Raw genomic sequence first — 23,407 nt, forward strand, 5'->3', positions numbered from 1 at the left:
GGGATTTTGGCACTGATGTTCTTTATCTACCTCCCCAGAGTCAGATGAACTTGTGGATACCATTTGTATAGCTCTGTGTCCAGTATGAAGGAAGTTGGGGGTCGTTTCATGAGCCAATCCTACTAGCTTTAGTGCAATGAAGACTGGAAGTTTATGCTCGCATGCTAGTAGATACCCATAGCCTTCCAGTCATTGAGCTAACACTAATTATCATTATCAAACTACCTCTAACTTCCTTCATACTGGACACAGAGACATAAACATGGTATCCACAAGTTCATCTGACTCTGGGGAAGTAGATAAAGAACATTAATGATCCCTTTAAGCAGCTCCAGAGGTACATGCATAAAAAAGGACAGAGCAAGAGAGAGGAAGAGACCAGGCAGAGAGCCTGTTGTTGTGTGTGTGGGTTTCTCCCTCTGAGACTCATGTAGCAGTATCTTAACAAGCTAAGCCCAAAAGCTTATTAGCAGCTGCCGCCTGTCTCCATAACCACCATGTGATTATTCACAGAGGCTGCCAGGCCCGTTGGCACACTGGCAGAGGGTTCCAGACACAGAGCCAGCGCCTCCCTGAGACGGAGAGCCTTCGCTGGGACTGGGGCTGAGTGGGGCTCTGGGGCGGCTATCCTGGAGCGCTGAATTAAAGCACAGTATGCTGCTTGACTATGGGTGGTGGAACAGCGAGCTGATCCATAGAGATCGGTAAAGAGCTGTGACTGGTAGGTAGAGAGCTGAAGGCTACTATCAGCGGATGACAATGTGGGTGGTAAATAATCCAAGCACTTATGGCTCAGCTGGAGAGGCGGTGGTTTAACTATCCTGGTGAGAGTCAGCGATGTTATTTGGCTGGAGGGTTTCAGCGCATTACGAACTCAAGGTTTGATCTTGCCAATCATTTACATGCTGACATAAGATAAGAGTTTGAATACTTTCAGGTAAATAGACTTGGGACTCACCTGAGGCCGTTGAAGCTAAGGCTATTGCTGTAGGCAGACAGGGGGCGAGGGTGTGGCCCACAGCGTGAGGGAGGGCGATGAAGCCCGGCCTGGCTCTGGCTGGGGTGGTGGGCCGGTAGGGCGGGAGACGGAAGGTGTGGGTGCAGGCTGGCGGTGGGTGGAGGCCGCGGGTGGGGCAGGGGCTGAGGCTGGTGCTGGGGCCTGGGTTGGGGGGGCTGCGAGGGCTCTTGGCCCTGAGCGAGAGGCAGGACTTCAGGGATCTGAGGCCTGAGGGAAGCCTCTGAGCGTGGGGGCTGGTGGACAGGTACCTGGGCCAGACGGGAGCTGGGGGGAAAGGGCTGGGCCTGGGAGGAGGGTAGGGACAGAGGCAGGGGGCGGGCAGCTGCACAGGACTGCGGGGGTAGGGGCTGCTTGGGAGCACTGGGCGCGGGGGGAGGCACGAGGGCTTCCCTGCAGCTTTCCAGGCTCTTCTCCTGGCTGCGCTCTAGGCCTGACACCTTGGGGAGGCCCAGGCCGCCACGCTCCTGGCTGTCATTGGTGGAGACTGCATTGATGCTGAAATCTGGAACTGTGGACAGAGAGATGGAAACACAAAAAGAGAGACTGGTCAGTACTTCAGACACGGTTCATATTGAATCACACAGACTGCTCACTCCAACAAATAAGAACTCCACAAGAGCTTCCAAACACTAGACAATTTCTGCTAATTTCTACAGAACAGTCCATTGATAAAGTCCATTAATAGTACGATATACAGGATGCAAGACCTCAACAGAGCCCCTCTACAGTGCTTGTACATGGCAGGTAGGTCCTACTCAGACAGACACTGTGCTGAAGCATCAACAGTCAGCTCCCTGCATGGTGTATGAGCTGGAGCAGGAAGACTAATGGAGGATGACAGTGCATACACAACCAGTAATTAACGTTTCTCTCTGTGCTTCTGGGGGCACCCATGCACGCACACACTGGCTAAATCTCTGCAGAGCTGATGATTGGGCCAGTACCGCAGGGCCGTGGCAGTGAGGCAGGCAGCCCTCTGGTGCTCCACTATAGCAGACTAAAGCCTCTGAGGTGGCTCTCTGTAGTATTGTTGCTAGGCTGGTCCCAGGGGCCCCTGGCCTCATAGAGGAAGACCCAAGGGCCCCAGGGACCGGCCTAGCAGTAATATGACAGAGAGACAGCTTACAGACAGAGAGCAGACCACGCCTGGTCACCTGTCTCTCCGCCTGCCTCTCTCTCTCTCTCTCTCTCTCTCTCTCTCTCTCTCGGGCTCCATACAAAGCCATCCATTACCAGTAGAATGTTAAACAGGGATTTAAGCACCAGGGCACATGTGACACCATCATTAGGGGTCAGGCCAGATAATGCCTGGCCAGCAGCAGATAGACCAAGGGATCAATATCTATTATCTGCTGTAACAGCTATTGACCACCACTTCTCCCCGGAGAGATGAGACAGTGCAAAGACATCTGTCAGCGGGAGAACACAAAACACACACACACTCTGCAGATAAAGTGTATCCTTCTGAACTGGCACACTTTGTCAGATCATTACGACATTTCAACATAGCCTATATCAGGGTTCACCAATTGGCAGATTTTATTCGGTCCCCCAAGTGTTCTGAGCAACAACATAAACGAGTTCATTTTTCTGTTTTGTTTTTACATAAAAGACTGTAAAAACACCAGGGAATCCGCTTCAAGTGATTTTCATTTTGTAAATCTGTTCAGAAGTCTTCCCACGCATAATAGAGTGATACACTGTATGAGATCGTATACAAATGTAAGCAAGGTTTGAAAATATTATGCTTTAGTCAAATATATGATCTGTTTGGCGTTCCAGTCTAGTAATGATTTGTAATTATGTTCCGGTCCCCAGACCATCCGCTCAAGAAACAAAACGCCCAGCGGGTCAATCTAGTTGATGATCCTGGGCTTTATAAAACCTATTAAATACAACGGGAAGGTCCATCCAGCAGAAAAATCTAAATGTTTGATTCTAAAACGTCAACCAGGCCACAATAAAATGTGCACAATGTCTGTTTTCTGTAGTCTAATATGGTACTGACTCGCACCACCATGCTGGCTCTAACGCACACTAACACCAGTCAGTGTCCGTCTATATTCAGACCAGATCCATGCCATAGTCCACGCCAATCTGCCAACTTCTACAGAGGCTCCTTCTAGGTAGAAAACATGCCTGGAGTAAGAGATGGACAGATGGAGGGCGAGCCTCCTAATTCTCCATCCCCCCTTTCTTTCCCCCTGAGGTCGCTGGGCTTGTTTTGAGAATGTGCTAATAGGAAACGTTGAAAAGAAGGTGTCTCTTCTCCTCGTAATGAAGACTCCTGGGCCAGGAGGAGGATAGGAGCAGAGGAGATTTGTACAGCTCTTCCCATGAGAGGTCATTTGTCAGTCTCCTTGATCCCTGGAAACAAATACACCCCCCCCCCCTGTTGGTTCCTTACAAGAACCAGCCCTGCTGTTTTCCTATCCCAACATGTCATTATCTAGTTTTTTTAAGTAGTAGTGGGGCAGTGGGCCCATGAATGTGCTGGTTTATATCACATTAGAATGGGGAAGAAATGAATGAGGCCTGTTGGAGGTTATTTGTTCATTTCTTACGGTTTGAGGTGGTGGTGATGCCAAGGGCTGGATTTAAGGCTCAGGGGAACTGAGGGGCTTAGAGTGGGGTGGTGGGCGAGCAGAGAAAAGCAGAACAGCCATTCATTAAGATGGGTGTCTGGGGACAGAGGCGAGGGGTTTAAGAGCACCGCTCATTATCCAGGGGTGAGCCCCCTGTAACCCCCTCTAACCACTTACAGAACATTAACTGCACCCCCACTGCTGCCACTGGGACTACATTAGACGAGGGGGGTATGGATGTTCAATAAACAAAATAGAGAATGCAATAATAGGAAAAAGGGTGAGTGAGGGGACTAGCATTTCAGCATTTATTTTAGCTCTGATTGCGACAAACGCACCCTCCCTCTCTGTCGTGTAGCTGGAGACTGTCCTGACAGATTTATAGGGGTACAGACCTCTGGGGGTACAGACCTCTGGGGCATCCCAACACTCAGTCCCTGTCCCCTTCTCCCTGTCTCTCTGTCCCATTCCTCCCCTAAATAGCCCCATCACACATTCTTAACCCACACGCCATCCCTTCACCCACAGGATCCAATGGAGTCAGGGGTTACATCGCTTCAATCACACAAAACCATTGCAGCAAACAGCCTAGCTATGAGCTATCAGCTCCAAATATCCGGATGGACATCTTCACTAAGTCTGTCTCTCTGTTGGCCCGGGGATAGCCTAGTCCCAGATCTGTTTGTGCCGTCTTACCAACTCCTAATGTGCGACAATGATCATAGGAGTTGACAAGACAGTACAAACAGATTGGTCGTCAGCTAGCCCGGGGATAGATTGTGGTCTGAGACACACAGTGAGGGAAGACAATGATGAGAGCTGAAGTGAAGCTAAGAGGCTATATATCCTTATCCAAACTCCATGATGCAAGAGACAGGAGCCTCAGAGGACACCAAACTGTCCAGCCTGCTCAGTGTCGAACTCCCAGCATCCAACAGTCGTTAGCAGCAGCAGCAGCCGGTCTGCTCCAGTGATGCTGAGGCCTACTGAGTATGACCCTCGTGGTTCAGAGGACACAAAACATTCTCATTGAACAAACATAACTCTACAACACTTAGGGTTCAAAGACCAGAGATAGCAAACTAGAGGGAAGGTGATAATTTTTATTTAACCATTCATTTAACCATCCATCAAGCCAAGAGCTTGTTTGGATAGAGTAACTAGAGAGTGCTGTGCTGTGCTGACATCTGTGCACCTGTTGAGATGTGGAAGGAAACAGGTGCTACTGAAAGGAAACACGCTGCCAGGAAATGTGGGGGAAAACTGAGCCAACTCTGGTTAACCCTGCTTTGTCTGTGAGTGAGTGAGTGAGTGAGTGAGTGAGTGAGTGAGTGAGTGAGTGAGTGAGTGAGTGAGTGAGTGAGTGAGTGAGTGAGTGAGAGAGAGAGAGAGAGAGAGAGAGAGAGAGAGAGAGAGAGAGAGAGAGAGAGAGAGAGAGAGAGAGAGAGAGAGAGAGAGAGAGAGAGAGAGAGAGAGAGAGAGAGAGAGAGAGAGAGAGAGAGAGAGAGCGAGCTCTGGCATCTTCCCCAATATTTGGAACCAAGGACTGATCACCCCAATCCACAAAAGTGGAGACAAATTTGACCCCAATAACTACCGTGGAATATGCGTCAACAGTAACCTTGGGAAAATCCTCTGCATTATCATTAACAGCAGACTTGTACATTTCCTCAATGAAAACAATGTACTGAGCAAATGTCAAATTGGCTTTTTACCAAATTACAGTACAACAGACCATGTATTCACCCTGCACACTCTAATTGACAACCAAACAAACCAAAACAAAGGCAAAGTCTTCTCATGCTTTGTTGATTTCAAAAAAGCCTTCGACTCAATTTGGCATGAGGGTCTGCTATACAAACTGATGGAAAGTGGTGTTGGGGGTAAAACATACGACATTATAAAATTCATGTACACAAATAATAAGTGTGCGGTTAAAATTGGCAAAAAACACACACATTTCTTCACACAGGGTCGTGGGGTGAGACAGGGATGCAGCTTAAGCCCCACCCTCTTCAACATATATATCAACGAATTGGCGCGGGCACTAGAAAAGTCTGCAGCACCTGGCCTCACCCTACTAGAATCCGAAGTCAAATGTCTGCTGTTTGCTGATGATCTGGTGCTTCTGTCACCAACCAAGGAGGGTCTACAGCAGCACCTAGATCTTATGCACAGATTCTGTCAGACCTGGGCCCTGACAGTAAATCTCAGTAAGACCAAAATAATGGTGTTCCAAAAAAGGTCCAGTCACAGGGACCACAAATACAAATTCCATCTAGACACTGTTGCCCTAGAGCACACAAAAAACTATACATACCTTGGCCTAAACATCAGCGCCACAGGTAACTTCCACAAAGCTGTGAACGATCTGAGAGACAAGGCAAGAAGGGCATTCTATGCCATCAAAAGGAACATAAATTTCAACATACCAATTAGGATTTGGCTAAAAGTACTTGAATCAGTCATAGAGCCCTTTATGGTTGTGAGGTCTGGGGTCCGCTCACCAACCAAGACTTCCCAAAATGGGACAAACACCAAATTGAGACTCTGCACGCAGAATTCTGCAAAAATATCCTCCGTGTACAACGTAGAACACCAAATAATGCATGCAGAGCAGAATTAGGCCGATACCCACTAATTATCAAAATCCAGAAAAGAGCCGTTAAATTCTATAACCACCTAAAAGGAAGCGATTCCCAAACCTTCCATAACAAAGCCATCACCTACAGAGAGATGAACCTGGAGAAGAGTCCCCTAAGCAAGCTGGTCCTGGGGCTCTGTTCACAAACACAAACACACCCTACAGAGCCCCAGGACAGCAGCACAATTAGACCCAACCAAATCATAAGAAAACAAAAAGATAATTACTTGACATATTGGAAAGAATTAACAAAAAAACTGAGCAAACTAGAATGCAATTTGGCCCTAAACAGAGAATACACAGTGGCAGAATACCTGACCACTGTGACTGACCCAAACTTAAGGAAAGCTTTGACTATGTACAGACTCAGTGAGCATAGCCTTGCTATTGAGAAAGGCCGCCGTAGGCAGACATGGCTCTCAAGAGAAGACAGGCTATGTGCTCACTGCCCACAAATTGAGGTGGAAACTGAGCTGCACTTCCTAACCTCATTCCCAATGTATGACCATGTTAGAGAGACATATTTCCCTCAGATTACACAGATCCACAAAGAATTCGAAAACAAATCCAATTTTGATAAACTCCCATATCTACTGGGTGAAATTCCACAGTGTGCCATCACAGCAGCAAGATTTGTGACCTGTTCCCACGAGAAAAGGGCAACCAGTGAAGAACAAACACCATTGTAAATACAACCCATATTTATGCTTATTTATTTTATCTTGTGTCCTTTAACCATTTGTACATTGTTAAAACACTGTATATATATAATATGACATTTGGATTGTCTTTATTGTTTGGAAACTTCTGTATGTGTAATGTTTACTGTTAATTTGTATTGTTTATTTCACTTTATATATTCACTTTATATATTATCTACCTCACTTGCTTTGGCAATGTTAACACATGTATCCCATGCCAATAAAGCCCTTGAATTGAATTGAATTGAGAGAGAGAGAGAGAGACAAAGAGGAGAGAGAGTGCAGAAGGCGATGCAACAGCAGGTAACCTGCTGCACCATGTTGCAACACACCTGCTCCTTCTTCCCTCTCTGTCTGTTGGGGGAAGAGGAACCTAAAAGACTGTGGCCATGACTCTGCGGTTTCAGGGGGACGGTAAAAACAGCCCACCTTGGGAGAACCGCTGACAACCATAATCAGAGCTGTCTGTCACAGCAGACAGACCTTCAAAGGCCTGTACTCACCCCCCACTCCCTCCCCCCTTCTCTCTTTCTCCATTCCCCCCCCCTCCCTTTCTGTCTCTCTTTCGATTCCCTATATCTATCTCCTCTCTCTGTCTCTCATTCGATCCCCTATATCTATCTCCTCTCTCTGTCTCTCATTCGATCCCCTATATCTATCTCCTCTCTCTGTCTCTCATTCGTTCCCCTATATCTATCTCCTCTCTCTGTCTCTCATTCGATCCCCTATATCTATCTCCTCTCTCTGTCTCTCATTCGATCCCCTATATCTATCTCCTCTCTCTGTCTCTCTTTCGATCCCCTATATCTATCTCCTCTCTCTGTCTCTCTTTCGATTTCCTATATCTATCTCCTCTCTATGTCTCTCATTCGATCCCCTATATCTATCTCCTCTCTCTGTCTCTCTTTCGATTCCCTATATCTATCTCCTCTCTCTGTCTCTCTTTCGATCCCCTATATCTATCTCCTCTCTCTGTCTCTCATTCGATCCCCTATATCTATCTCCTCTCTCTGTCTCTCATTCGATCCCCTATATCTATCTCCTCTCTCTGTCTCTCTTTCGATTCCCTATATCTATCTCCTCTCTCTGTCTCTCTTTCGATCCCCTATATCTATCTCCTCTCTCTGTCTGTCTCTCGATTCCCTATATCTATCTCCTCTCTCTGTCTCTCATTCGATCCCCTATATCTATCTCCTCTCTCTGTCCCTTTCTCTCTGTATGTCTTTCCTTTTTCTTTCTCTTGGCATCATTAGCAGATTCTGCCCCACTCACTCAGTCAGTCAGTAACATTGCTTCAGGGTTAACACATCACTCTGCATCCTGCTTAGAGTTGCAGCTAAAGTGTTCCGCAAGGACTGCAATGCACTTCAGGGATCAGTCACAATCATAAGAAACAGATTAATGTGGTCTAGACAAGATCGTGGGCGTTTTCTCTCTCCATTTCTCGCCTTCCAGCCGGTCCAATAATTATGCACTTAAACAATGGTTGTGTTGTTTCGAGAGACTGCCGCTTTCCCCCCCCGACACCTTCCATTTCCAACCACTCCTCCGCCCCGTCGATCCCTGCTTCCTCCCTCCAAAAACAGACAAATAAATCCAGGAAAGCTGTTTCAAATCAATTAAAGTACATACAGAGCTGAATACCACTGACTACAGTCCGGCCCTCCTCGAAGAGAAAATTACATTTTGCATTTGTCTTCTGTGTAAACATGAATTATAATCAGAGACCCCATGCCGAGGGGTCTGGGAAGAACTCAAACTACTCTGTGTTTTCAGTTGCACTCTGAATCATTTATTCTACTTCAGAAACACTATTCTATGAGACTTATGAAATGCCTTTCCTACGCACCTGTCAGTGACATGTATTCATGGTTGCCAAAGGAAGCCAGGCTCCCCCCCCCAAAATAATAATACTATTTTTTAAATGATGTATTTTTCATCTCTCTGTATTTCAGAAATGTCCTAAAATTCGCAACAGGCTGACTGTATCACACCTGGAGAAAGAATCCGAACGGACATAACAGCGCCTGTCTCAGTATGTGTAGCCCATCTATCTGATGCTGTCTGGTCAAAAAGAGTATGACATTGTTGCCACCCACAGCATTGAATGCAAGGGAAGCCAGTGAGCATTTGGCCTCTCTTAATAAAAAAATAAAAGAATAATAGCCAATCAGCGTTAAGCTAAACTGAGTGAGCTCAGTTGTGAATGGTCCTGGCGCACCCAAAAAAAAGCCAGTTTAGATTTGGCTTCATACCAATCACATCACATCACATAAGAAGCCAAACGTCATTGACAGAAAACTTGAATTGTTGCATCTCGTTTGGTCATTGTCCTCCGGTGGCTAGCTACAGTAGCTAGCTCAATCACATGTTTAATTAATTTATTTTATTTTACTTCACCTTTATTTAACCAGGTAGGCTAGTTGAGAACAAGTTCTCATTTACAACTGCGGCCTGGCCAAGATAAAGCAAAGCAGTGCGACACAAACAACAACACAGAGTTACACATGGAATAAACAAGCGTACAGTCAATAACACAATAGGAAAAAAAGAATGTCTATATACAGTGTGTGCAAATGGCATGAGGAGGTAAGGCAATAAATAGGCCACAGTAGCAAAGTCATTACAATTTAGCAAATTAACCCTGGAGTGATAGATGAGCAGATGATGATGTGCAAGTAGAAATACTGGTGTTCAAAAGAGCAGAAAAGTAAATAAAAACAATATGGGGATGAGGTAGGTAGATTGGGTGGGCTATTTACAGATGGGCTATGTACAGCTGCAGCGATCGGTTAGCTGCTCAGGTAGCTGATGTTTAAAGTTAGTGAGGGAAATATAAGTCTCCAGCTTCAGCGATTTTTGCAAATCGTTCCAGTCATTGGCAACAGAGAACTGGAAGCAAAGGCGGCCCAAAGGTGGTGTTGGCTTTGGGGATGACCAGTGAGATATACCTGCTGGAGCGCGTGCTGTAGGTGGGTGTTGTTATCGTGACCAGTGCGCTGAGATAAGGCGGAGCTTTACCTAGCATAGACTTTTAGATGCCAGTGGGTCGGGCGACGAATATGTAGTGAGGGCCAGCCGACTAGAGCATACAGGTCGCAGTGGTGGGTGGTATAAGGGGCTTTGGCGACAAATGGATGGCACTGTGATTGACTGCATCCAGTTTGCTGAGTAGAGTGTTGGAAGCTATTTTGTAAATGACATCGCCAAAGTCGAGGATCGGTAGGATAGTCAGTTTTACGAAGGTATGTTTGGCGGCATGAGTGAAGGAGGCTTTGTTGCGAAATAGGACACTGATTCTAGATTTAATTTTGGATTGGAGATGTTTAATATGAGGCTGGAAGGAGAGTTTACAGTCAGATTTCAAAGTGCTATACAGAAACCCAGTCTAAAACTCTATAATACCCCAATGGAGACGTAGGAGCACGGTGGCTAGGATAAACTCCCTAGAAAGGCAGAAACTGGCTTCCCCAGTGGTTGGTATTCAGACTCACCTTATGCAGTCGTGTAACGGGCTTTGCAGGTGCGGTTTGCTTGCGCTGGCTGAATACAATTCTCCCATTTTCTGGCCAACAGAGGTTTCATTCAATAGAGTTTATTTCACTTATCTTAATCTATCCGGTTAATTCCATTTTTTCCGACAGACTCACTAGAATACACAGAGAGAACGTTCAGAACATTAGGGATCAATGAAAGGAAGCCATCTAAATATATGCATATTTGTCTCCGTTTCAGCACCAAGTGGTTTAAAAATACTCTGATCTTGTAGATTATTTAAACACATTTTAGGGTTAGGAAAGTATGTGTGACTCAAAACTGGTTTGGAGAGCCTTTACGCACTAAACATATTTTATTCATCCTAAAAGTTGCCATATCAAGTTAAATCCATTAAATATTGGAAGGTGAAAAAAGTGTACCATACGGTTTGAACAATAGGCGAATCCTATAAACCTAATCCTCATGAATCATGGAATTGTAATGACAAGGATCCAATCATTGCGCCAGGCTCCAGGTTTAACCTGCGATGTGTAGTCTAGGTCCCATAATGATTCAAATAGACTACAAGTCCCAAGTTATTGCGCAACGTTAACCTAACATGATCCACTAATGCAGGCGACCCTCAGGAACAACTACATGGACGTGGCAAAGAAAGACATGGAAGCGGAATGGAATGATGCAAAATGTAGGCTACGAGTTGAAGGAAACTAACACTAAAGACACAGTTATAAATGTATGTTGGTATTACTGAGTGTGACTCCTGACAGTGGCTAATATTTTACATGATACAAATAGTCAAATAAAGCAGAGAAAAGCCTGGGCATATAATTAAAACATTATAAAACGCATAAATCAACTTGGTCAGTTCGGCGCCACAGAAGCCTGTAGCTTGGGTCTCCAAATATCATCCCCACAAATTATGATGGCATACAATGGAAATGTGGTATAACGACACGGCTATTTATAGCATACTTCACTGTGGAAAAGGGGCCGCAATATAATATCATGTTGATATGAGTTTCAGTTTGCTGCCATATGACTGGTTTCACATTAAGTCTCCAGGGATCATAAGGAAAGAAACAAGAAACGAGTTGCACTTTCAGCTTCATATTTGGTTAGACAGCAAAATTGGGTTCTAATTTAGTGCCAAGTGAGCTAAATTCAGTGCCCTCATTTTCAGCTTTGTGGACTGGTGTTCCCCCGGGGCACCCTGAATCAGTTAGTAAGAGTAGATGTGTTTATTTGTTCTTAATGAAGACTGTGTTCAAGGCGAACGGCAGACATCGTTAACACCTCCCTCTCATATGAAGCAGGAGCAACAAACAACCAGACAGCCTCATACACTCCCAAGCCTCACACATTCCCACACAGGCCCCCAGTCCCAGCGAAGAATCCCTCTGAGCCGACACACGCACACGCAGCCTCGATCTCTCAGGATACTGTACTTCTTCACGCTCTCTCCATCTCTCTCAGGACTCTCTCTTTCTCCAGGATCTCATATTAGCAGACGGCTTCTGAGTCCAACTCCCCCACTGAGCTCTCTGGTGCTCCTAAAGTACTCCACCGTGGTAGACTATAGGGAACCCTGGCGCCACAACAGCCTATCTGGTGGTGCCATGAGGGAACCTCCAAGCTGAGAGAACACTTCCTGTTTCGAGGATCATCATCTGTAGGACACAGTACTGTACTACACTTTTGTAATGGGGGAAAATCTATACAGTTACATATCGCGATATTACATGGATACTTTCACTCCAAGTACCAATAAAATATATAATTATATATATATTGAACAAAAATATAAATGCAACATGCAACAATTTCAATGATTTTACTGAGTTACAGTTCATATAAGGAAATCGGTCAATTTAAATAAATTTAATAGCCCCTAATCTATGGATTACACATGACTGGGCAGGGGCGCAGCTATGGCTGGGCCTGGGAGGGCACTCATTGGGGAGCCTGGCCCAGCCAATCAGAATGAGTTTTTCCCCACAAAAGGGCTTTATTACAGACAGAAATACTATTCAGTTTCATCAGCTGTCCGGGTGGCTGGTCTCACACGGTCCAGCAGGTGAAGTAGACGGATGTGGAGGTACTGGGCTGGCGTAGTTACACGTGATATGCGGTTGTGAGGCCAGTTGGATGTACTGCCAAATTCTCTAAAACAACATTGGAGGCAGCTAATGGTAGAGAAATAAACATGAAATTCTCTGGCAACAACTCTGGTGGACATTCGTGCAGTCAACATGTCAATTGCACGCTCCATCAAATCTTTAATTTCAGCTCATGAAAAATGGGACCAACACATTACATGTTGCGTTTATATTTTTGTTCAGTATACTGTACATAGTGTATACTAGAACTTATTTTTTTGCTAGGTAGCGTTAGCTAGTGCTAGTTGGCTGTTCCTGCCCCGAAACGTATTAGATAGTGAGACAACATGTTTCCAGCGTTTTTATTTTCATGACTGATCAAAACAAATTTTCTCATGAACTCTCATTCCTCTGCAGCATACATATAATGAGCAATATGTTTGGAACATCAAATCACAATCAAATTGCAGTATCGAATCACAATACATATCGTATCGTCATCTCAGTATCGTGATAATATCGTATCGGGAAGTCCCTGGCAATTCCCAGCCTCACTACACTTTCACTGCTGCTTTAAAGTCAGACAGATCACTCAAATGTTTACAAGGCCAACCACTGTAAGCCAAAGAACTAGTAACTTGTACTTGTTAACATCAACTTACTGAAGAGTCTATGTCAGTAACCTCATCAGAAAGCAGTTGGTTGGCCTCATCTCGTGTTCTGTGCCAAAGCAGCCAGAGAATCCCGCAGACAGTATCATCCCCTCAGCTTTAAAGACTTTAACGGCATTAGAGGGGTGACAGCGGTAACACCATGCCTCTGATTCCTTATCCACGCCTCTAGAGTGTCCTGGAGCACCCAAAGCTATGTGCACACTTCACTCAGGCATGCATGTCCTACATGCCCAGGACGGGGGCCCGCTGCTGGGCCTGACAGTTATGAAGGGTCCCCTGGCTGGCAGCTGCTGGCCCGGCTGTGCTCCGTTATGTCAGCAGGGCTCTAAATGCAGGGCCAAAGGGGTGTGGGTTACACCCCGCTGGGTGCCCAGAGCTGTTAACCGTGGCAGAATGGAAGCTAAACAGAGATAAAGCCATGGGTAAGAGACAGCACAGGACAGCTATTCTGGATACGTGTCTTGGGAAGAGTGTGAGACGTGTTGTGTTGCAGTGTGAATACCAAACAGATCCATGCATTCCTCGGTAGTAAGGTACACCCCAACATTAAGGACCAGCGATGATGATCAGGCAAAGGGCAAGATGTGGAAAAGACATACAAGCTGAAACTGTAACTCATGTTATCCATCAGTCATAAATGACCAAATGAATGTAATGGACATGGATGTCATGTAAGAGGATATTCCTTGACGTGTGTATTAGTGATAACGTGTGTGTTTGTGTGTGTGTGTAGTATTAGCACTGTGCGTGTGTGTGTTCGTACTTGTTAATATCAACTTACTGAAGAGTCTATGTCAGTAACCTCATCAGAAGGCAGTTGGTTGAAAGTATCATCCCCTCAGCTTTAAATACTTTAAGAGCATTAGAGGGGGTGACAGTGGAAACACCATGCCTGTGCTGTGCTTGAAATGTGTGTGTGTGTGTGTGTTGAGGAAGTTAACTCCCTGGGTGAGTGAGGCTCTCCTCTCCTCTCATCTCCTCTGATTCTGACTGATGATATAGCTGTCATTCCCTGGGAGTGAAAAGGCATCAGCAATCTAGTGTAATTGGGCCTATTAACCCACTGACTGTTGTTCTAAGCTCTTGGGACAGATGCATGGCCATGCGAAAGGCCGAGTGGCCTGAGGGGCTCAGAGGACAGACACTCACACTGCCAGAGAGAGAGGGAGGAAGGGAAAGAGAGAGCACTGACAGACAAACCCAACAGAGAGATCCAGAGAAGGGAATGCTCACCCACCTTGCCTAACAGTTTCTATTCTTCCATTCACACATATAATCTCTTGACACAAACAATCAGTCTCAGTCCTCATCATCGTAATGCAGCCATTACCATTACCAGCCTTCTGAGGGTCAGCCACCCACAGTTCAATTCTGATTACTCCAACTCATAACGGCTCTGTCTGGTGGCTGCCTGCCTGTCCACTTCTCACTCCAGCAGAATACGGGATATGTGCTGGTTCCACTGTTGGCCATTTTAACACCGCAGGTCTGAGTACGCTGCCCCCCCCCCCCACCCACCTAGGTGTGAGGATGGAGGGGTGTGGGGATGAAGTAGGAAGACGCTGGCCTCGGTGGCAGTAGTGGGCCTCGGTGGCAGTAGTGGGCCTCGGTGGCAGTATCTGATTTCCAGGCCCGGTGGTGAGGACAGTCTTCACCCTTTAGAGAACAAATCTTTATATATCCCATGGGGGGTGAGGTCAGGCTCTGGGGCTGGGAGGGTAACTGGATGGGGCTGCTAGCCTGCCACAGGGCCCTGATGATGGGCACACTGGCACAGGTGGTGGTGCCCACAGGGCATACTGTGACTGCTCTCATCTCGCTAGGGGGCACTGGGCTAGGGGGCTTCCCTAAGGGGGGCAGAACTAGAAGGGGTTGGATGTTCTCACACATAGAAATAAGATGTCAAAACATTGACTTGAATGGGAATGTCCCGGTCTAGTAATTCTATTTCTATGTTTTCACACACAGCATGGCCTGGCTGACAGATCTATATATCTCCAACCTGTGTGAAATAATACCATAATTACCGCCACCATCACACAAAGTGGATTACAGTGCTACTTACTGGCTGTCACAGTGGAGTAAAACTACACCGCAACATAGAGCAGCTGTGGAGCCAAAGAGTGTTGGTCCTGAAAACAAGTCAGCTGAAATGTCTCCTTCTAGGCCCTGATATCTTTGCAAGTGAGGAGTGAGAGATGGTAGGTGGCCCTATCCCTCTTTTCCTATCTCTCTCTGTAAACCTTGTATCTCTCCTGGGAGAGAGGAGTTGCTGAGAGAGAGGCCCTCACCACCACAGAACAGTCCAGTCCTGTCAGTCAGCGGTGGGCTTAACCTCTCTAGCCACCCATGATGCTTCTGTCACTCCTCAGCCCATTCACAGCCTGGGCCCCAGAGACAGACACCCAGACTGAGACAGGACAATACACCTCCATTACCAGAAAGCAGTCGAAGGGTTCTACTCCGGTTATAGGGATGTCCTGTCTTATCCTTCTCACCATTAGTGTAATTTCAGAAGCTGCCGGTTAACTTTTACCACTGCCTCAACATGAGCAGTTAGGTGAGATCTCAGTCACAACACAGCCTGTCATGTACTGTTCACAACACAGCCTGTCATGTACTGTCCACAACACAACATGTCATGTACTGTCCACAACACAACCTGTCATGTACTGTCCACAACACAACCTGTCATGTACTGCCCACAACACAGCCTGTCATGTACTATCCACAACACAGCCTGTCATGTACTGTCCACAACACAGCCTGTCATGTACTGTTCACAACTCAGCCTGTCATGTACTGTCCACAACACAGCCTGTCATGTACTGTCCACAACACAGCCTGTCATGTACTGTCCACAACACAGCCTGTCATGTACTGTCCACAACACAGCCTGTCATGTACTGTTCACAACACAACCTGTCATGTACTGTTCACAACACAGCCTGTCATGTACTGTCTACAACACAGCCTGTCATGTACTGTCCACAACACAGCCTGTCTTGTACTGTCCACAACACAGCCTGTCATGTACTGTCCACAACACAGCCTGTCATGTACTGTTCACAACACAACCTGTCATGTACTGTTCACAACACAGCCTGTCATGTACTGTCTACAACACAGCCTGTCATGTACTGTCTACAACACAGCCTGTCATGTACTGTCTACAACACAGCCTGTCATGTACTGTCTACAACACAGCCTGTCATGTACTGTCCACAACACAGCCTGTCATGTACTGTCTACAACACAGCCTGTCATGTACTGTCCACAACACAGCCTGTCATGTACTGTCAGCTGGGTGTGTACATTCAAAGACATACACATGAAAAAAGCTTCTGAGTTTTAACTTGCAACATGTACTCTCTGTCTGTCGACACATATAGATACAAATAGATACAGCTATTAGCTATTAGTAACGCAGTAACAACTTATCTGTCTCTCTCTCTCGCTCACACACACACATCTCTGAAACACACACACACACACACACACACACACACACACACACACACACACACACACACACACACACACACACACACACACACACACACACACACACACACACACACACACACACACACACACACACACACACACACACACACACACACACAGAAACCCTACCGGTCTACAGGTCCAACTGCCACCTCAGTCGTGTGCTTTGTCCTGCCATATGTCCTCTATGTGTTTCTATTCTCTTATTCTCTGCAGACAGACCAAGGCTCCTCCAGCTCCACAGTCCAAATGGGGTCCCAGCAGCCTGTCAGCTTAGACCCAGCAGGGCAGGTCATACCACACACACAACCACGGGGGTGACCCACCCAGCCCAGCTGGTCATACCACACAGACACAGCCACGGGGGTGACTGCCGTGTCCTTAGAGCAGTGCTACTCTAGCAGGGCAGACGGCTCCCTCTGTCTTTCTCTCTCTCTCCAGCAGGCAGCACAGAGGGGCGTTTAAACTTGGCTTGTCTGTGGTGTCAAGTAACAATCCCTCTAGTGCCCCCCCTCTCTCCAACTCTCTCTCTCTCTACTCCTCTCTCCAACTCTCTCTCTCTCTCCAACTCTCTCTTTCTCTCTACTCCTCTCTCCAACTCTCTCTACTCCTCTCTCTCTCTTTACTCCTCTCTCCAACTCTCTCTCTCCAACTCTCTCTCTCTACTCCTCTCTCCAACTATCTCTCTCTCTCTCTACTCCTCTCTCCAACTCTCTCTCAGTACTCCTCTCTCCAACTCTCTCTCTCCAACTCTCTCTCTCTCTACTCCTCTCTCCAACTCGCTCTCTCTCTACTCCTCTCTCTCTCTACTCCTCTCTCTCTACTCCTCTCTCTCTCTCTCTCTCTACTTCTCTCTCTCTCTCTACTCTTCTCTCCAACTCGCTCTCTCTCTACTCCTCTCTCCAACTCGCTCTCTCTCTACTCCTCTCTCTCTACTCCTCTCTCTCTCTACTTCTCTCTCTCTCTCCTCTTCTCTCCAACTCGCTCTCTCTCTACTCCTCTCTCTCTCTCTCTACTCCTCTCTCTCTCTACTCCTCTGTGTTAACATTGCCAAAGCAAGTGAGGTTGATAATATACAAAAGTGAAGTAAACAATAAAAATTAACAGTTAACATTACAAATGTCAAATGTCATATTATATAAGTATATAAGTATATATAAGTATATATATGCAGTGTTATGCAGTGTTGTAACAATGTACAAATGGTTACACAAGGGTACACAAGGGAAAATAAATATGGGTTGTATTTACAATGGTGTCACAAATCTTGCTGCTGTGATGGCACACTGTGGAATTTCAACCAGTAGATATGGGAGTTTATCCAAATTGGGTTTGTTTTCGAATTCTTTGTGGATCTGTGTAATCTGAGGGAAATATGTGTCTCTAATATGGTCATACATTGGGCAGGAGGTTAGGAAGTGCAGCTCAGTTTCCACCTCATTTCGTGGGCAGTGAGCACATAGCCTGTCTTCTCTTGAGAGCCATGTCTGCCTACGGCGGCCTTTCTCAATAGCAAGGCTATGCTCACCGAGTCTGTACATAGTCAAAGCTTTCCTTAAGTTTGGGTCAGTCACAGTGGTCAGGTATTCTGCCACTGTGTACTCTCTGTTTAGGGCCAAATAGCATTCTAGTTTGCTCAGTTTTTTTCTACATGTTTTCAATGTGTCAAGTAATTATCTTTTTGTTTTCTCATGATTTGGTTGGGTCTAATTGTGCTGCTGCCCTGGGGCTCTGTGGGCCCCAGGACCAGCTTGCTTAGGGGGCCCTTCTCCAGGTTCATCTCTCTGTAGGTGATGGCTTTGTTATGGAAGGCTTGGGAATCGCTTCCTTTTAGGTAGTTGTAGAATTTAACGTCTCTTTTCTCTTTTAATCATTATATGGTGTTTTACGTTGTGCACTGAGGATATTTTTGCAGAATTCTGGACAAGGTATGTATCGTTTTTTGTGTGCTCTAAGGCAACGATGTCTAGATGGAATTTGTATTTGTGGTCCTGGCAACTGGACCTTTTTTGGAACACCATTATTTTTTTCCCCTGAGCTTTACTGTCAGGGCCCAGGTCTCACAGAATCTGTGCAGAAGATCTAGGTGCTGCTGTAGGCCCTCCTTGGCTGGGGACAGAAGCACCAGATCATCAGCAAACAGTAGACATTTGACTTCAGATTCTAGAAGGGTGAGGCCGGGTGCTGCAGACTGTTCTAGTGGACTCGCCAATTTGTTGATATATATGTTGAAGAGGTTGTGTCTTTAGCCAGAGGGGTGTGGGAGAGTAATTGACTGGCTGCAATTAGGGGAGTGACGGCTCTAGTCGACACACTGACACCACCTGATTGCAGTGAAAGGGAGAGGGAAAGAGAAAGACATGCCCCAAGAGAGCCATCAGTCTAGCACCTCTATTAAAAATTGGGGAAGGAAGGGGCCAACAGTGTCTATATCCTCCATGATTATGACTGGGGATAAATCTGTCGAACACAAAATGTTATGCCTCATACAGCATATTATGAAGCTCCTTTTCATAAGATAACTATTGTTGGCAGAGAAAACTAGTGTGTGTGTGTGTGTGTGTGTGTGTGTGTGTGTGTGTGTGTGTGTGTGTGTGTGTGTGTGTGTGTGTGTGTGTGTGTGTGTGTGTGTGTGTGTGTGTGTGTGTGTGTGTGTGTGTGTGTGTGTGTGTGTGTGTGTGTGTGAGTGTGTGTGCGCATGTGTAAAACGCTCTCTCATTACCCCGTGCTCAGGTTTCAGAGTGGCTGGATTACCAGAACACCCAGGATGGAAGACAGCGAGCACACAAACCCTGGGCTGTTAATGGTCATCCCTCCTCCTCCCCCTACCTGCTCCCTGCTTCCTCCCCCTTGCATGGCCTGCTGATGTGTCTGTAAACCTATCTACGTATTTATCTATCCACCAGCAGCACCCAGGGAGGGAGGGAAGGGAGCCAAGTAATTGGGCCACACCAACTCTGTTCTCTCTCTCTAACCCCCCCAGAGCCCTACCACAACCATTTCCCCTTTAAAAAACAACACCGCAAATTAGCGGCTGGATGGCAGTGAGTGGGCGGATTGGGTCAGTGGGGTTTGATGCTGATGAACTCTGGCTGTGTGATCACTGCCTTCTGAGGCTAGAATGTCAGGGGGTTAGATCTGAACTGTTTATTTGAACTGAGCTGAGCAGTCCAAACAGAGCTACCTCGCTCCTCTCTCAACAAGCCCCTCAGCTAGGGTGGGGGGGTGGGGAGCCCTACATTCCCCCTCGGAATTGCGGCGGGCCCCGGGGTAGGGTTACGTTACGGTGGACCGGTGGGAGGGAGGGGGAACAATGCGGCCTCTGTTGCCGGGGCTTCCTCCTCAATCCTCAATTCTCAGAGGGAGGTGTGGGGTTCCAAACGGCCCCGCCGGGCGGGCAGGTGGTGTCAGGGCTGGCTGGGGGATTCATACATCATAGCACTGCATGTCAGAGAAAGAGAGGGGATTCTGGGACTTTGGGACTTTGGGAAGGGCCTCCGCCTCGTTCTCCTCGACTTCACCTTCACAGCCCAAGAGAATCCTCAGAACAGCCCCAAAGAAGTCTCAACGCAGCCCCACAAAGAGTTAAAACAGACCAGGGTCTGACACCGCGGGCAGGCTTTGCTTTCCCTTTGAAAAGGCCTGAAAAAGAGGCACTTCTAAGATGTCGGCATTGGGACGGCGGTGTTTACACAAAAACTTGACACATGGAATAAAGCGGGAACTCTAAAACCCCGAAATCAAATAGCTCCCGCTAGGAGCGGCCTGAGTAGAGCGGAGCGGAGTAATCTTTAACAGATGGCAACAATCCGGGGGATGTTGATGTGCTTCAGAAGACATCAAATCCTGGCCAGAGATTGGGAGGGAGAACCAATGGGCCTGTATGGTAATAAAATGGAACATTTCACAGTTCATTAGACCTTGCTTATATCAAATACACATGCTAGACTTTCTTTTCCAATTTATATAACTAACTTTACACACATACTCGCATAACCTACCACAAATTAAGCATGTCCTCTATGCCCTCTGTGGAAACCCATGGAGGCCAATCTGGGTCAGGTTTGAGCTGCTAACTAACAGCACAGAGGTGGGGGTCGTGGCTGCTGGGTTAACACTGTAGTCAGGTTTAATACGACTGACCCTCGGGCCCTTGCTTTGAATCCTGTATATTTCTGAGTCAGAGAAAAGAGAGAGAGAGTGAGAGAGAGAGAGAGAGAGAGAGAGAGAGAGAGAGAGAGAGAGAGAGCGAGAGAGAGAGAGAGAGAGAGAGAGAGAGAGAGAGAGAGAGAGAGAGAGAGTGAGAGAGAGAGAGAGGGGGAAAAAGCTAACTTCTTCTCTTGGGGGAGCAATTAAAGCAATGCTTTCATCAACCTGGCCAGATCCCCCATCACCCTCTCACTCCATATCTCCCACCAGCCGGGGCACCAGCTGTGTGTGTCTCCAACTTTATCCTCCATCTCCAGAGTTCAGTGTTTACTGTTTCAGCCCCCCTTAACCTGTAACCCTGCCCGTCCTCTGGGACCACAGGAGAGGGATTGAGATGAGGTATCCCACCCATGTGTTGTGCTTCTCCCTCAGACTGTTCACAGCGGGTCCCTGTCCCCCTACAGAAACACAACCTTCCATCTCTGAACCCAGATGGCTGTGTGTAACGACAACATTGCCTGGGTTCCACTTCCTCTAGGCTGATGGATCCATGTAGACTGGAGATCCCATATCCCAACCAGGGTTATACAGGGATTATGGAGATTTCCATCAGGTTTAATGCACTTCACACGGGTAACTGCTTCCATACGAAATAAAATCCTGGCTGCCCAGACACACCAAAAACCCCAAATGGTGTCTCCTTTTCCCTAAACTCCACACAGCCTCCCCATGGGGCTTGCAGTACAGTACAGCACTGGTGGGCTACATTTACTAACAGATTTACAGCGGGCCTACCCTTCCCAGATCACACTCATCCATAGCACAGCTCCAATCCTGCTTCACACAACGCAGAGCACAACCACTGGTACTGCTGATGTCCTCAGGGTGAACCTCTTGACAGTAAAACAGTCATCTAAAAGTAATCACAACCAGGGAATCTAATCCTGTGTGTTAATCCCATAATGTCGGAGGATTTCAGGCTGAAGACGCATTTCTGTGGAGCTCCAAGTACCCTCCAGTCATAACATGTATCCACATATGCATTAGACTGATATCAAATAGCAGTTGTTCGGTAACAGAGAGAGCAGGAGACTGACAGACATACTGTAGCCTGTTGAGGAAACAGGAGACAGGAGAGGCTAGCCTGCCTCGGCTGGTATTGGTAAACAAATCCATCCAGGCATCGGCATGGTAACGAGGGAGGACTGGTGCAGACCAGTTCTCCTGACACACATTACACCTCGGCCACCATGACGCCACATTAGGACATACACACCTTGCCAATGCCTCCCACTGGGACTGCCTGACAGGCATAATTGGGGCCCAAAAAAACTGTGGGGTGTGTGTGTGCTAGGGGAATAAGCTTTTCTGACCCTGTTAATACAGCACCATTGTGAGAAGAGTGGCTGATGTAACGTCAGATCAGTGGATGGATGCTGACCTGTTACATGGGGGGGGTGATCTCCCTGAGACTGACAGTGGTGATATTTTCTCATCACCTCCACCAATCAACAGACCCCCATCCATCACACACACTTCACTGACACACCAGCTCTTGAGATGGCTCACTAAAATCACCCCAAAAATTATACTAGAGAGAATGATCTTGTTTGAAAATTGATTAAGCACGTATTGCCCATCTACAGGTCTTGTTGATAAGCTTCATTTGTATTTCAGTTCCCTACAATTACTATCTATAAGGTTGTAAAATATATTTATTGCAAAATGTTGCCATGGCTGTTTATCCAAGTACAGAGGGAAAAGTACACTTTGTACCAGCGCAAGAATACAATGTTATAAATCCATTATAGTATCCATATCACAAACAATCTACAAATAAACTCTAGAATCACAGTTTCCTCCGTTCAAGTCCAAAGTCCACACTGACTTACAAAGCCAAGCCTAACAACATGCAAATTTGTCATCATCAGCTCCAATATTGTCTTTGTAACCAAACTCCACCAGTTGAGTAGAGAGCTTGGCACTGAAACAGAGACTAATGAGGGTATAGAGAATAGCTGGCTTTCCTTCAACCCCCCCACACACACACTAACCCACCACACACATATCTCTCTGGGGCAGGCAGACAGGGGAACACTGAGGGGTTTTAACTTTGAACTGGAGTGTGGCCCATTCAAACGTTTGTGTTTGAGAAGGTAGCCTTTAATACGGCCTGTGACGGGTTCCAGGCTCTCTGGTTTAGCGATGGCATGTCGGATATTGGAGTGTTTACACAATCTCCCTGCCTGCCTCCCTCAGTCCCCGCTCTGGTCTGCCTGCTACAGCGGTCCTGGTGGTGTGGAAATAAGTGAATGAAGATGGATGGATTTACTTACGCCTCTAACCTCGGGACTTTGGGAACAAACCCTCAATGACCTCTTTGTGTCAGGAGAGGGATTGCGGAAGGAGAAGGGCCAGATTGGAGCGCTGCGTGTGTGTTTCTACACACCATCTACCACTGAAGCCTCTTCACCAACAGATCATATAGCTCTCAAAGCAGCACATTCATTACACCTGGGTACAAAGCCTGCCTTA

The 23,407-nt window shown here is 46.8% G+C and overlaps 1 protein-coding gene across 9 annotated transcripts in view; it reads right to left on the minus strand.

Moving 5' to 3' along the window:
- Positions 1-23,407, minus strand: part of auts2a (activator of transcription and developmental regulator AUTS2 a) — a 489,911-nt gene that overhangs the window by 11,702 nt on the left and 454,802 nt on the right. For all 9 annotated transcript variants that reach the window (XM_031826630.1, XM_031826633.1, XM_031826635.1 and 6 more), the window contains one exon: positions 959-1,526. In XM_031826630.1, the coding sequence (XP_031682490.1) occupies positions 959-1,526 (568 nt within the window). The remainder of the gene's footprint in view (positions 1-958; positions 1,527-23,407) is intronic.

The sequence above is a fragment of the Oncorhynchus kisutch genome, linkage group LG6 (genome assembly GCF_002021735.2).
Source record: "Oncorhynchus kisutch isolate 150728-3 linkage group LG6, Okis_V2, whole genome shotgun sequence".
NCBI classification, from domain to species: domain Eukaryota; kingdom Metazoa; phylum Chordata; class Actinopteri; order Salmoniformes; family Salmonidae; genus Oncorhynchus; species Oncorhynchus kisutch.